Source organism: Rana temporaria, chromosome 12, assembly GCF_905171775.1.
Source record: "Rana temporaria chromosome 12, aRanTem1.1, whole genome shotgun sequence".
In the NCBI taxonomy this organism is placed as follows: Eukaryota; Metazoa; Chordata; class Amphibia; order Anura; family Ranidae; genus Rana; species Rana temporaria.
This window is the reverse complement of record NC_053500.1, coordinates 46,970,668-46,985,612: the sequence shown is the minus strand read 5'-3', so window position 1 is coordinate 46,985,612 and position 14,945 is coordinate 46,970,668. Positions and strand designations below refer to the sequence as shown.

Below are 14,945 nucleotides of genomic sequence, written 5' to 3'. Positions count from 1 at the left end.
CATCAATGCAGTCTCACCAGCGCCCATCAATGCAGTCTCACCAGCGCCCATCAAATTCAGCCGTTCAAAGTTACTTAAAGGGGTTGTAAAGGTACATTTTTTCCCCCTAAATACCTTCCTTTACCTTAGTGCAGTCCTCCTTCACTTACCTCATCCTTCCATTTTGCTTTTAAATGTCCTTATTTCTTCTGAGAAATCCTCACTTCCTGTTCTTCTGTCTGTAACTCCACACAGTAATGCAAGGCTTTCTCCCTGGTGTGGAGTGTCGTGCTTGCCCCCTCCCTTGGACTACAGGAGAGTTAGGATGCTCTCTATGTTGAAGATAGACAAAGGAGCTGTGTGTTAGTGGGCATCCCGACTCTCCGGTAGTCCAAGGGAGGGGGCGAGCATGACACTCCACACCAGGGAGAAAGCCTCGCATTACGGTGTGGAGTTACAGACAGAAGAACAGGAAGTGAGGATTTCTCAGAAGAAATAAGGACATTTAAAAGCAAAATGGAAGGATGAGGTAAGTGAAGGAGGACTGCACTAAGGTAAAGGAAGCTATTTAGGGGGAAAAAAATTGTACCTTTACAACCCCTTTAAATCCCCCTTTTCCATTCTGATGCTAGGTTTGAATTGCAGCAAGTCGTCTTCACCACATCTAGATGCCTAAATGCATTGAGTTGTTGCCATGCGATTGGCTTATTAGCAATTTGTGTTACCAAGCAATTGAACAGGTGTACCTAATAAAGTGACGACTGAGTGTGTGCGTATATAGATATATAATGTATGTGTAAAGTACTGCGTGAATTGATGGTGCTATATAAGTACCTGTGATAATATAGTTTTTTTTACAGCAATTGTCAAAAAATGCATTGTTAACACAAATGCTGTATTGTGGCTGGTCTACAACTTTATTACATAATACCGCATTCAAGAACCTCCCCATAAATCCCTCCTAATAGTCAAACATAGAATGAGGGAGTATGGCAGTTGGCATTACGGAATTGAAGTTGTGCATATAATAGTTCCATGTCTTCCATGCTGATCCACCAGCCTAACTACTTTCCAAGTCATTGGCCCAAACAAAGGTGCAAAGTACTGTAAGTGTACTTCTACTGCCCAAGACAACGCTGGCATTGGCAGTGGATAAACTTTAGATCTAATTCTATTAAAGTCTACTAAGGATCACTGTACAGATGTCCTTTAAACCTAAGATTGCTTTTTGTACAACTATTTTTCTTTTAAACTAGAGTTTGGAAATAAACAATACAATAATTTAGAGATGCCAGGAGAAGTATAATGTAGGCTTTTTCCCGATACCACTTTAAGACAAGTACCGATACTTTTTTTCAAGTACTAGCCGACAGTGACAGTGGCACATGTGTCAGTATTTTTTTTATTTTATTTTTTAAAATTTAAATTTTTCTTATGTTTTTTTTTTACAATGCTTTCTTTTTTTAATTGGGGGGGAGTTGATGGTGTCGGTGTGTTTTTTATTTACATTTTTATTCTTTTTTACAATTTTTTTTATTAATATTTATTGCAATTTTCTTTTTTTAGCCCTGTTGGGGGGCTTTGGTGAGATATCAGGGTTCTTAACAGACCTCTGACATCTCCACTTTGAGACAGAGAAAGGGACTAAGGACACCGATTCCGCAGTCCCTTTCTCAGCTGCACTGAAAATGAATGGAGAGGAGAGAGAAGCGGGGACATGGAGCGTGGAGGGGGAGAGCAGCAGCACGGAGGGGGACAGCAGAAGAACGGAGGGTGACACCAAGCGCAGAGGGGGAGAGCAGTAGCACGGAGGGGGGAGAGCAGAAGAACGGAGGGGGACACGGAGCGTGGAGGGGGAGAGCAGTAGCACGGAGGGGGGAGAGCAGAAGAACGGAGGGGGACACGGAGCGTGGAGGGGGAGAGCAGTAGCACGGAGGGGGGAGAGCAGAAGAACAGAGGGGGACACGGAGCGTGGAGGGGGAGAGCAGCAGCGCGGAGGGGGGAGAGCAGAAGAACGGAGGGGGACACGGAGCGTGGAGGGGGTGAGCAGCAGCACGGAGGGGGGAGAGCAGAAGAACGGAGGGGGCCACGGAGCGTGGAGGGGGAGAGCAGCAGCGCGGAGGGGGGAGAGCAGAAGAACGGAGGGGGACACGGAGCGTGGAGGGGGAGAGCAGCAGCGCGGAGGGGGGAGAGCAGAAGAACGGAGGGGGACACGGAGCGTGGAGGGGGAGAGCAGCAGCGCGGAGGGGGGAGAGCAGAAGAACGGAGGGGGACACGGAGCGTGGAGGGGGAGAGCAGCAGCGCGGAGGGGGGAGAGCAGAAGAACGGAGGGGGACATAGAGCGCAGAGGGGAAGAGCAGCAGCACGGAGGGGGACAGCAGAAGAACGGAGGGGGACACGGAGCGTTGAGGGGGAGAGCAGCAGCACGGAGGGTGACAGCAGAAGAACGGAGGGGGACACGGAGTGTGGAGGGGGAGAGCAGCAGCGCGGAGGGTGACACCGAGCACGGAGGGGGACAGCAGCAGAACGGAGGGGGACACGCAGCGCGGAGGGGGGACACGGAGCAGCACACGGATGGGGGAACTGGAGGAGGATACAGGGACAGTCAGCGGTGATCGGTGCGGCTTTGGGGGGAGTTGCAAGCACTGATCACCACTGTATAGATTTCACTAAGGCAGCTGAAAAGAGGGGGGGAGGGTCCGGGGAGAAGATGTCAATCTTTATTTTTGAAATTTATACAGGGAGATCAGTGCTTGTTACTCCCCCCCCGCTGCACCGATCATCCTTGACTGCCCAGGTATCGGGTGAAGCATCGGAACATTTGCCCCGGGGAAATGCTTGATATCGGTACCGATACTGATGCTAGTATCGGGACAACCCTAGTATAATGCAATATTAAAGCTGAATTATGGGGAAAATATATTTTTGTACCATTTGCACAACACAAATACGTTGTGTATCTCTGAACCAATGCAACGTTTGTTAAAACTTTTACTTTTATTGAGCAATGTCTTCGCCTAACATCCAGTGCTGAACATGCTGAAAAAATAGGAAAATTATAAGCCATCACCAGCACTCCATTGCAAAATATACACTCCTTTATTGGTGCAATGCCACTGTGACAATCTTCATTAGAAGTAATCTACTTTAACAGCGAAAATGTGAAAAAATTGGTTTTGCCCGTACTACAGCTTTAAACTCATACTAAGCACATTTGATCGAAAAAGAGAATCTAAACTCAAAAACAAAAAGATTTAATATATAGCAGCTTACTTGTCCCTAGGCATGGTGGCTACATTAGTTTTCCTGTTTCAGTTTTTTTCTCTATTTTTACCCGTTGATCCAGTCCCAGGGTGACAATCCTCACTTACTGTGCTAAATTAATGGAGCAGCAGCATTGTCACTCTAGAAAATACCTTAGTACCAGTGGAGACCGCTCCATTAGGGGTGCAGGGGCACCGCCCTCCTAATCCATGCGCCAGCCCCTAATTTACATGCAGGGTGCCAAATGCATGGATTTCAATGTTTTTTTCTTTTAACCAGAGGCCCGATTGGACGAGAGTAGAAGCAACCGTATTGGCCGGGAGCAGGGGGGAGGTGCCAAGGAGGAGACACAGGGGGAAGCTGCCTGCGACCTGGATGGGATAAGTGCGAGGTGAATGGGCAAGCGGGGGGGGGGGGGTTGTTCACCAATCAACCGAGCGACGGGGGATTTGACCGACCGATTTGTACTCCTCAAACTAAAAAGCTCTCAGTGATATATTGAAAAGAGAAGTTCTGGAATGCAAAAAAACAAACCTTTACCTAGATGGATGCAGCATCGGCCCCCCGCTGCTTCTTATGCTGCGTACACACGGTCACACAAAATTCCGTCTGTCAAAAACGCGGTGACTTACAACACTACGATGAGCCGAGAAAAATTAAGTTCAATGCTTCTGAGCATGCGTCATCTTGATTCCGAGCATACGTGTCGGAAAAATTGAGAACCAGCTCTCAAATTTTTTGTTGTCGGAAATTCCGACAGAAAAAATCAGATGGAGCCTACACACGGTCGGAATTTCCGACCAAAAACTTACAATTGAACTTTTCTTGTCGGAAATTCCGACCGTGTTTACGCGGCATAAGGCTGAGTACTGAATGATCAAAGACCACTGTTTACTCCGTTTTTTTGCTTGCTCTCTGATCTGCCCCTCCAGCGCTCACTGGAACACTGGGCTGTGGAGGGTTGGGAGCAGCTGGCTCAGCCTAAGCAGCTCGCTGAGAGGCTGAGCCAGCTGCCGTTCCAGGCATCTGGGTGGATCCCATCTTTAGAGTCGGGATCTCTGTGGAGCCTGGAGCAGCTCAGTGATGTCAGCTGACAGCAGACTTTAACCCGCTGTCAGCTGAAAACGGGTCTCATGAGTACAGGATGCAATGCGCTCCTGTGGGGAGCTTTGGCCCTACTTCTCCTTTAACAGACACAAAGATTGCAAATAAGAGAAGTTCATCATTAGACTATACATACACTGTACATAGTATTTTTTTTTATAAATAACCTAAAAGAGGAACAGATACAAATTGAAAAGAGGGAAATGGGGGTTTGGTTGAAGATGAGCCCCCCTGAAAAAGACAGCTCTAAAGAGGTCAGCCCTCTTCACTCCATAATAAAAAGGCAATAATTTATTTATTTTTGTTTGATTTTTTTTTATTATTATTTATTCAGAACATGGTAGACTATACCCAACTGATTGCTACAAGTTCTCATAGCATAGTTTAAAAATAAACTTGAATTTATGTGTCCTGCCATCATGCAGACAGAGAGTGACGTGGGACCCAACAGTGGGTTACTAGGACGTGGTCCCATGGGTCATATTTACTGTTGGTTTTCTTGTAATTATTATTTTCCATTAAATCAACTGATTAAATAAGGTGTCAAACACATCAAAGTTACTGGAGAAAAAAAGGAAATGATACAAAAAATAGAGTTCCAAATTCCATGTGTATCGTCCCTAGTTGCTATGATCCTGAAAGCAACTCAAAGGCACTTTGCCAGACCACACACACACATTGTGTGAGAGATATAATCAGCTTGATGATGTAGTGATCAGACCTGTCAGGTCAAAATGCTTTTCACCAGGTATTCACATGTTCATATATGCAAAGAAAAGGGAGAAAAAAGAGACCAATAGTGTGATACTGTAAATGAAACACCAACGTCTCACAACACTCAGAACATCACTCACGAATCCCCGATATTAAATAGGCTTCAGCGTGTGTGCATGTAAACTGCTCAGCTTGTCAGGCTCCTCATCCGGCACCTCCGTGCGTCCCGTCACTCAAGCTCCTCCCCCACGCGTATCGTCACTAGACACGTGACTTAATCATGGGTCATGATTGACAAGCTGAGCAGTTTACATGCACACACGCTGAAGCCTATTTAATATCGGGGATTCGTGAGTGATGTTCTGAGTGTTGTGAGACGTTGGTGTTTCATTTACAGTATCACACTATTGGTCTCTTTTTTCTCCCTTTTCTTTGCATATATGAACATGTGAATACCTGGTGAAAAGCATTTTGACCTGACAGGTCTGATCACTACATCATCAAGCTGATTATATCTCTCACACAATGTGTGTGTGTGGTCTGGCAAAGTGCCTTTGAGTTGCTTTCAGGATCATAGCAACTAGGGACGATACACATGGAATTTGGAACTCTATTTTTTGTATCATTTCCTTTTTTTCTCCAGTAACTTTGATGTGTTTGACACCTTATTTAATCAGTTGATTTAGCGCATTATCCTTTTTCACTTATTTTGTTTGGTTCAGTTCACCGTTTTAATTGCTGCTTTATCATTTATTCATTGATTAAGTAATATAATTACTTTCACTGTAGTAGCGCTGTAGACCTTTCACATATATTATTTTCCATTGATTTCCACTGATTTCTTTGTTGTATTTGCACCGTTGTGCGAACTCTTATACAGTAATTATTAACAATAACTTCCTTATAACATTATACTGTGTGGGAACTTGTTGATCTCTATGCCTCTGGATTCTAGATGGGAATTAAAGAGAAACTGTACAATATGTAAGCACTTTACTATTGGAACTTTATGCTGCAGGTTGGGGCAATTGATTATTACAATTATCATTAAAGGAGTTGTAAAGGAAAAAAATGTTTTGCCTAAAATTAATGTCTGCAAGGTAGACAGACAGAATAGTGTAATGATTCTGTTAAAAAAACAAGTAAATACCTATTAAATTCCTTCATCTATATCACCTCCGGCGTTCTAGTTTCTGTTCTCTCATTCACTTCCTGGTTTGCGGCGCTCGTTCATGTAAGAACTACATTTCCCAGTATGAATTGTGGCACGCCCAGTAATTCACACCTCCTTGAAGTCTCTAACACGTAGAGAGCGTCCTGCCGCACAGATGTAGTTCCCAGGAGGGGGTGAGCACCTCACTGACCACCGCAGTAAAGCCTCCCATCACGGTGGTGAGTAACAATCAGACAAGCAGGAAGTGAACAGAGAAGAAATAGCAACTTCTGAGCAAAAACGAACACTGAGGAAGTGAAAAGAGGAATGTCTGCAGGTAAAGGATGCTTATTATGAAAACAAAAAATTCCCTTTAAGCTTTGTGAAGTCAATCTTTAACCCGGAAGAATTGGCTGCCCAATGACCAGGCCAATTTTTGCGATTCGGCACTGCGTTGCATTAACTGACAATTGTGCGGTCGTGCCACGCTGTACCCAAGCAAAATTGATGTTCTTTTTTTCCTACAAATAGAGATTTCTTTTGGTGGTATTTGATCACCTCTGCGATTTTTATTTTTTGCTCTATGAACAAAAAGAACGACAAAAATTGAAAAAAAAAACACTATCTTTTACTTTTTGCTATAACAAATATCTCCATTTTTTTTTTAAATATATATAATTTTTGCTCAGGCTAGGCCGATATGTATTTCTCTACATATTTTTGGTAATAAAAATTGGAATATGCGTATATTAATTGGTTTGTGTGTCTACAAAGTGGGTGGGAAGCTGTCTCCTGTATCCACCATGGCTAAACCACTCCTCCTTAAAGGAACACTAAAGGCAGAATTTTTTTTTTTTTTTAAATAACAAACAAAGCAAGCTTTTAAATAACAAACAAAGCAAGCTCGGATGGTGGAAAGCTTTTGCGAGCACGGCGCGCCCCGTCATCCGCTGTGATTGACAGCAGCGCCAGCCAATGGCTGCGCTGCTATCAATCCGCCCAGCCTAGCCAATCAACCGCCAGGCTGGGAACCGAACAGGATGACAGGCACGCGCCCGGGACTTTTAGAACGGTGAGGTAAGTTAAACGGGGGCTCGGGGGGGGGGGGGGGGGGCGGTGCTGTCAGATGTTTTTTTACCTTAATGCATAGGATGCATTAAGGTAAACAAACTTTTACCTTTACAACCCCTTTATAGTGGATGTAAACCCTCCATACACCCAGTGAAGTGAACAGCCTCAGATGATACACAGAGATTTACCAAGTCTCCCTACATAGGTTTTATATGTATATCTGCTGTGTTCACATTTATATACTGTTTAGAAAGTTCAGATGTTGTTAGGAGATTTTCTCTTTCTGTTTAACACAGAGTGTGATGTCTGAGCATACAGCCAAGATAACTAACATTGCTGATTGGCAGAAAGGGAAACACCCCTCTCCTCATAGGCAGAGACTCTCAGAGCTGTTTTGTAATAGGACCTGCTCCCTGCTAATCTATTTTAGCAACCTCCTTTGACAAAACATTCATGCTGCTTTTGTCTAAAAAGTAAAAAAATATGTCAGGATTTCTCAGGCTGATAACAGAGGAACCATTTAGAAGAGAGCTATAAGATTTGGCTCATTGAAAAGAGATATCAAAATACTGCAGATATATGTGCACAGCTCAAATTTCATTAATCGGGTTTACATCCACTTTAAGCTACCCAAGACCCCTCCCAACCACACTACCCCCAATAAGGTAAGCCCCCTTCCTTTAAACCAAAACGACATGGCTATTAACCCCTTCTTAACTTGTCTCCCCTCTTCACACAGTCATGTCTGCCCTATGCTATTTTATTTTTATTTATTTTTTCGCTCCGTCCTTGCTTTATTCTTACTTGCCTCTGCATCCTGATCAAAAAAAGTCAGTTGCGAGGGGTACCTGTTTTGTAGATAAATGAAATCTTCAGATCAGGGACCTCCAAACTGGAAGCATCATGTGGATGCCATCTACAAGCTAGGACTTCAGACTCCGCTGTCCATTTACACCCAATTGCCCTCTGAGCCAATCTGTGTAGACTAAGAAAGACTGATCCCCTTCTGTTTGTTTTTAGCAGACCAGATCAGAGGTAGGCAGGTGTGGTGGGACAAAGTCCATTTACACCCCCTGGTCTATAGGGGTGAATGGACTGTCCAATCATGTCTGCCTGAAAAACTGACAGGTGGAGCTGCTCAGACCCTTTGTGTAAAAGGGGCCTTAAAGTGGTAGTAAACCCACTTTTTCATCTTTTACCTACAGGTAAGCCTGTAATAAGGTTTACCTGTAGGTACTGTAAGTATCTCCTAAACTTGCACAGTTTAGGAGATATTCAGAGTGCATGAAGCCAGTAAAGTCACCAGCACATGCGCTCTGAAGGGCTGGCATTGTTTGTCGGACCTTCAGAGCCCATGTCGCAAATGGCGGCTCAAGCACGCATGCGTGGGAGTGACGTCATTGCGCCCCCGGCTACTCATGTAGCCAGAGGCCGCAAACCCAAAAGGAAGACCGTGTGATGATGGATGCCCTCTCAGCGGTGACAGAGCGATGCTGGAGGGCTTCACTTTAAGCTAAGTCTCTCATTATGTGCTAGTAGTATGCGATGCATACTAGCACATTGTGACATTGCCTTGCATGGGATTCTTTTTTTTACTTTAAAGCAGAGTTTCACCCAAAATAATAACTATATCCGATCACATTCCTGATCCTACCAACATGTTCAATAGCCACATTTTTTTTTCTGTTTTTTCTGTAGTGCAGCTGTCTGCAGTGCGACTTCCCCAGTTTTCACTCCCGCGGGAGTAGGCGTTTCTACTCTTTTCCCCGGCGCCGCAATGTAATCTGGGAGCAGTGTCATGCTTCCCAAGAGACATTGTTCTACGCCGTCCAGCGAAATACCATCACAACGGGGCGTGAACTTTCAATGACGCCGCCCTTTGTGATGGCAACCAGCCGTAAAACACTGCGCAGGCGCGAGATATAGCGGTGAATGCTTCTAGGAAATGATTGCTTGTGGGCTTCACAATGCCCACAAGCAAAATGGAAACTGCCAGGAACGGATAATAAAAGTTCTTTGCCACGGAAAAGGATAGGGGATATATGCAGACACAAAACAAGTGAGTATAAGTTTGTCTTGTGAAACCCCATCGAATGCACAAAAAAAAAAAAAAAAAAAAGATTGGCCGCAGAACCTCCACTTTAACTTTACTACCACTTTAATTTGCTTGTACAGTAATAGCTAGATTCAGAGAGAGTTATGCCGGCGTATCAGTAGATACGCCGACCTAACTCGGAATCTGCGCCTTCCTAAGTTTAAGTGTATTCTCAAACTGAGATACACTTAAACCTAGCTAAGATACGACAGCCTGCGCCATCGTATCTTAGGGAGCAATATTTAGGCTGGCCGCTAGGTGGCGCTTTCGTTGAGTTCGGCGTAGAATATGTAAATGACTAGATACGCCTATTCACGAACGTACGTGCGCCCGTCGCAGTAAAGATACGCCGTTTACGTAAGGCGTTTTCAGGCGTAAAGTTATTCCATCAAATAGCTGGACTAGTCAATGTTAAGTATGGTCGTCGTTCCCACGTCAAAATTTTACGTCGTTTGCATAAGTCGTCCGTGAATAGGGCTGGACGTAATTTACGTTCACGTCGAAACCAATACGTCCTTGCGGCGTACTTTGGCGCAATGCACACTGGGATATGTACACGGACGCACGATACGCTACGCCGCCTTAAAGTTGCGGCGGCGACTCTGAATCTAGCTATAAGTGTCATAGGTGAATGTTTGGGGAGGAAGAGGCGTAACAGCTGTTGTGTTCCTGGAGGTGTTTGTAACATGGCATATGATTTAGCATTGTTTGAAAACTGGTCAGAGCACTGAAACTGCAGTTAAATTTTTGAAAATGCAAAAAAATGCACTTAGGAAAAAATAATCCTCCTGGGCCAGAGCAACAAGAGAAAAAATGTGGGGTTGCTCATTTCAGATAATAGTAAAATAAGCAATGTGGCCAGGCAGTGATAAAAGAAAACAGAATTCTTGATTGCCTCACTAGAGGTATCACCAGCAGGAGGATGGAGGTACTGGGGTAGATTCAGGTAGGGGCGCACAATGATACGGCGGCGCAGCGTATCGTATTTACGCTACGCCGCCGTAACTTACAGGAGCAAGTGCTGTATTCACAAAGCACTTCCCCTGTAAGTTGCGGCGGCGTAGCGTAAATGGGGCCGGCGTAAGCCCGCGTAATTCAAATGTGGAAGGGGGAGCGTGTTTTATGTAAATATATGATGACCTGACGTGATCCGTGTACATATCCCAGTGTGCATTGCTCCCAAGTACGGTGCAACGACGTATTGGTTTCGACGTGAACGTAAATTACGTCCAGCCCTATTCGCGAACGACTTACGCAAACGACGTAAAAAATTAAAATTTCGAAGCGGGAACGACGTCCATACTTAACATTGGCTGCGCCTCCTAATAGCAGGAACAACCTTACGCCGAAAAAGCCTAACGTAAACGACGTAAATAAATTGTGCCGGGCGTACTTACGTTTGTGAATCGGCGTATCTAGGTAATTAGCATATTCTACGCCGACAACAACGGAAGCGCCCCTAGCGGCCAACGTTATATTGCACACAATTCTACGCCGCCGCAATCAAGTTACGTCGGTGGAGGAAGCCTATTTTTTAAGCGTATTTGCCTTTAAAAATTGGCGTAACGATACGCGGGCGCGGATTTCAAATTACGGCGGCGTATCTGGAGATACGCCGCCGTAAAAGGTACGTGAATCTACCCCATTGTTGCTATACAATACTGTGTCCAATTCTGGTGATCTCACTTACAAATCATATTGATAAGACAGATTGACAATCACAGCAATCACAAGGCACAGAGCCTATCTGATTGGCTCTGTAGCTTTTGCCTGTGATCTGCATTGTCTGATGACACCATAATGACAAACACCTGTGCACACACCTGGCGCGTGCATACCCTTTGCAGCAAGGATGTTTTTAAGTGCCCAGTTTTGCAGGGCATCTCACCGGCCATTTAACTACAATGGTCAGCAGGTTAAACATGCTTGGAATGAACATAGATCTATACTTTGACAACGGTATTAATCTTTGAACATCAGTATTCCTGGCTGAAATTTTTGGTACATAAAATACTGAAACTCAGATTTCTGCATTTTGTTTTTCACTCTTTGTTACACAGCACTTGTTTATGCACCTGAGTGTACAGACATTGAAAACAATGGGCTGCATTTAGATCAGTTAAGAAAAAAAAAACACCAGTATGTCTAAAAATGCACCAGTATGTCTAAAAATGCTAAGTTTTTATGCAGCGGTGTACAAAAAAAAAAAAGGCTAGGCTTTTGGAACTACTTGGACATTATGCACCGTCACTTTTCTATATTTTTGATTTTCCCCTTTAACAGCAGCAGTTGCCTCTAGTCACCAGTAGAGGGAGATAAAGGGAAGACACATTTTGTACTGGGCTACAAGTGTTACTGTGTATGTTAAGTGCCACATTTTATGTGAATAGTTCTTAGTAGAAATGATTTAGGGAATAGATATATTGACAACACATTATTACCCTTCAGGATCCTCGGCACTTACAGTATTTTGCTGATGTGAATGAATCCAATGCCTACTGCCTGACACAAGGAAAGAAGCTCTACAGCGCACCCACCGAGTTTGGCATCTGTTTAAAGGTACGTTCAATATAAAGCACCCACAAAGCATTTCTCTTTTTACAGTGCCTTTGCTCATTTTTTTTGGTTTCAATTTATTTTTTATTAATCTTTTTCTCAAATACAACATTTTTTACATTTATCCAAGATTTGTTTGCATATAAATTGTTCCCATTAATCATTAAATATACAGAATATTGATTAATATCTATTAGTTACTTTATCATTAAAACAAAATACATTTAATCATTTATCCTACTATCTTCCATGTCCATTCATCCTCATATTCATTAAAAAAAATATATATATATTATTGTAATGGAATTCACCCCCGTCCCCCCCACATTTCTCTCCCATATTCTGCTTCATTTACATTTCCTCTTCGTGTACTGATTTTTATTTATATAAATATTCTCTTTCATCCCCTCCGAGAGCCGATATTCATCCCATTTTTGCCATATTACTGGCATTTGACTATTTATGTATCCTTCTTCTCTAATCTGTTTTTCCATATATTGTATTTTGTTCATTTCACATATCCAGTCTTTTATATTTGGGCTCCTACTTTCTCTACATTTTTGCGAGCTATTATTGTTCTAGCTGGCGTTGTCATGTAATGAAAAATATCCTTCTTGATACTCAAGAATCTGGAATCAAACATAGTAATGAGAATCTATGTTTAGATCCCTCTCTGTTCCCGATAATTTCCAATATATTTTGTGAACTTGTTCCCAGAACTTTCTTACCAAGTGACAACCATACCAAATGTGGTCCATAGTCCCCCTTTCAACCTTATGGGCCAGATTCATAAAGACTTACGACGGGCGTATCAGTAGATACGCCGTCGTAAGTCCAAATCCGCGCCGTCGCAACTTTAAGCTTATGCTCAAACTGAGATACGCTTAAATGTTGCTAAGATACGACCGGCGTAAGTCGCATATTTACGCTGGCCGCTAGGTGGCGATTTTCGCATAGAATATGCAAATGAGCTAGATACGCCGATTCAGAAACGTACGTGCGCCCGGCGGATTTTTTTACGTCGTTTACGTAAGGTTTTTTCCGGCGTAAAGTTACCCCTGCTATATGAGGCATAGCCAATGTTAAGTATGGACGTCGGGACAGCGTCAAATTTTCCGTAGTTTACGTTGTTTGCGTATGTCGTTCGCGAATAGGGCTTTGTGTAAGTTACGTTCACGTCGAAAGCATTGACTATTTGGGGCGTAATTAGGAGCATGCGCACTGGGATACGTTCACGGACGGCACATGCGCCGTTCGTAAAAAGCATCATTTACGTGGGGTCACGATGATTTTACATAAAACACGCCCACATCTTACACATTTGAATTAGGCGGTCTTACGCCGGCCAATTTACGCTACGCCGCCGCAACTTACGGAGCAAGTGCTTTGTGAATACTGCACTTGCCTGTCAAAGTTGCAGAGGCGTAGCGTAAATAGGATACGCTACGCCCGCACAGAGTTACGCGCCCCCTACCTGAATCTAGCCCTATATCTCCAACAAATATCTGTTTGTCTACTTTTTATTTTATTTAACGCTACTGGGCTCCAATACCATCTAATTTTATCATTTCTTTCTTGGTACTTGATTGCTATAGATGTTTTCTCCCATTCTATCCTTTGCTCATTTTAACTACTTCAGCCCCAGGAGGATTTGGCTGCCCAATGACCGGGCCATTTTTTTTTTGCGATTCGGCACTGCGACGCTTTGACAATTGTGCGTTCGTGCAACGTGGCAACCAAACAAAATTGACGTTCTTTTTTTCCCACAAATAGAGATTTCTTTTGGTGATATTTGATCACCTCTGCTGTTTTTATTTTTTGCACTATAAACAAAAAAAATAGCGTAAATTTTGAAAAAAAAATGCAATTTTTTTTCTTTTTGCTATAATACATATCCCCAAAAAATATATATATTAAAAAATTCTCAGGTTAGGCCGATACGTATTATTCTACATAATTTTGGTAAATTAGACCAAGTTATAGCATCTACAAAATAGGGGAAAGATTTATGGCATTTTTATTAATATTTATTTTACTAGTAATGGCAGCAATCTGGGATTTTTTTATCGTGCCTGGGACATTAAGGCGGACACTTTTGATGCTATTTTGGGACCATTGTCATTTATACAGCAATCAGTGTGATACAAATGCACTGATTACTGTGTAAATGACACTGGCAGGGAAGGGGTTTTCTTCTTTCTCCTGTATAAACTTGTTTCCTCACTTTCAGTCATCTCGTTATGTCAGATCCCTAATTTCCAATTGGAGAACTGGTCTTACTGTATGTAAACAAGACATTTCCCTTTCTGCCTAGTGACAGGACAGTGATCTACTGCTCCCTGTCATTGGTCGCAGTGATCACTGTTGTGTCACTTGTAGCCCAGCCCCCTCACATAATCACTCCCTAAGACACACTTAACCCCTTCCTCGCCCCCTAGTGGTTAACCCCTTCACTGCCAGTGTCATTTACACAGTAATCAGTGCATTTTTATAGCACTGATCGCTGTATAAATGACAATGGTCCCAAAATAGTGTTAAAAGTGTTCGACAATATCGCAGTCATGATAAAAATTGCTGATCGCCGCCATTAGTGGTAAAAAAAAATTATAAAAATGCCATAAAATTATCCCCTATATTGTAGACGCTATAACTTTTGCGCAAACCAAATAATATATACGCTTATTGGGATTTTTTTTTTAGTTTACCAAACATATGTAGAAGAATACATATCGGCCTAAATTGAGGAATAATTTTTTTTTTTATATATATATATATATATTTTGGGGATATTTATTATAGCAAAAAGTAAAAAAATATTGCTTTTTTTTTTTCAAAATTGTCGCTGTTTTTTGTTTATAGCGCAAAAATAAATAAATCGCAGAGTTGATCAAATACCACCAAAAGAAATCTCTATTTGTGGGGAAAAAAATATGTAAATTTTGTTTGGGTGCAACTTCGCATGACCGCGCAATTGTCAGTTAAAGCGACGCAGTGCCGAATCGCAAAAAA

General features: G+C 42.9%; 1 protein-coding gene across 6 annotated transcripts in view; it reads left to right on the top strand.

Annotated features, from left to right (window-relative positions):
- GRB7 (growth factor receptor bound protein 7) overlaps window positions 1-14,945 on the top strand; it is a 252,688-nt gene that overhangs the window by 195,930 nt on the left and 41,813 nt on the right. For all 6 annotated transcript variants that reach the window (XM_040330150.1, XM_040330145.1, XM_040330146.1 and 3 more), the window contains one exon: window positions 11,829-11,939. In XM_040330150.1, coding sequence (XP_040186084.1) covers window positions 11,829-11,939 — 111 coding nt within the window. The remainder of the gene's footprint in view (window positions 1-11,828; window positions 11,940-14,945) is intronic.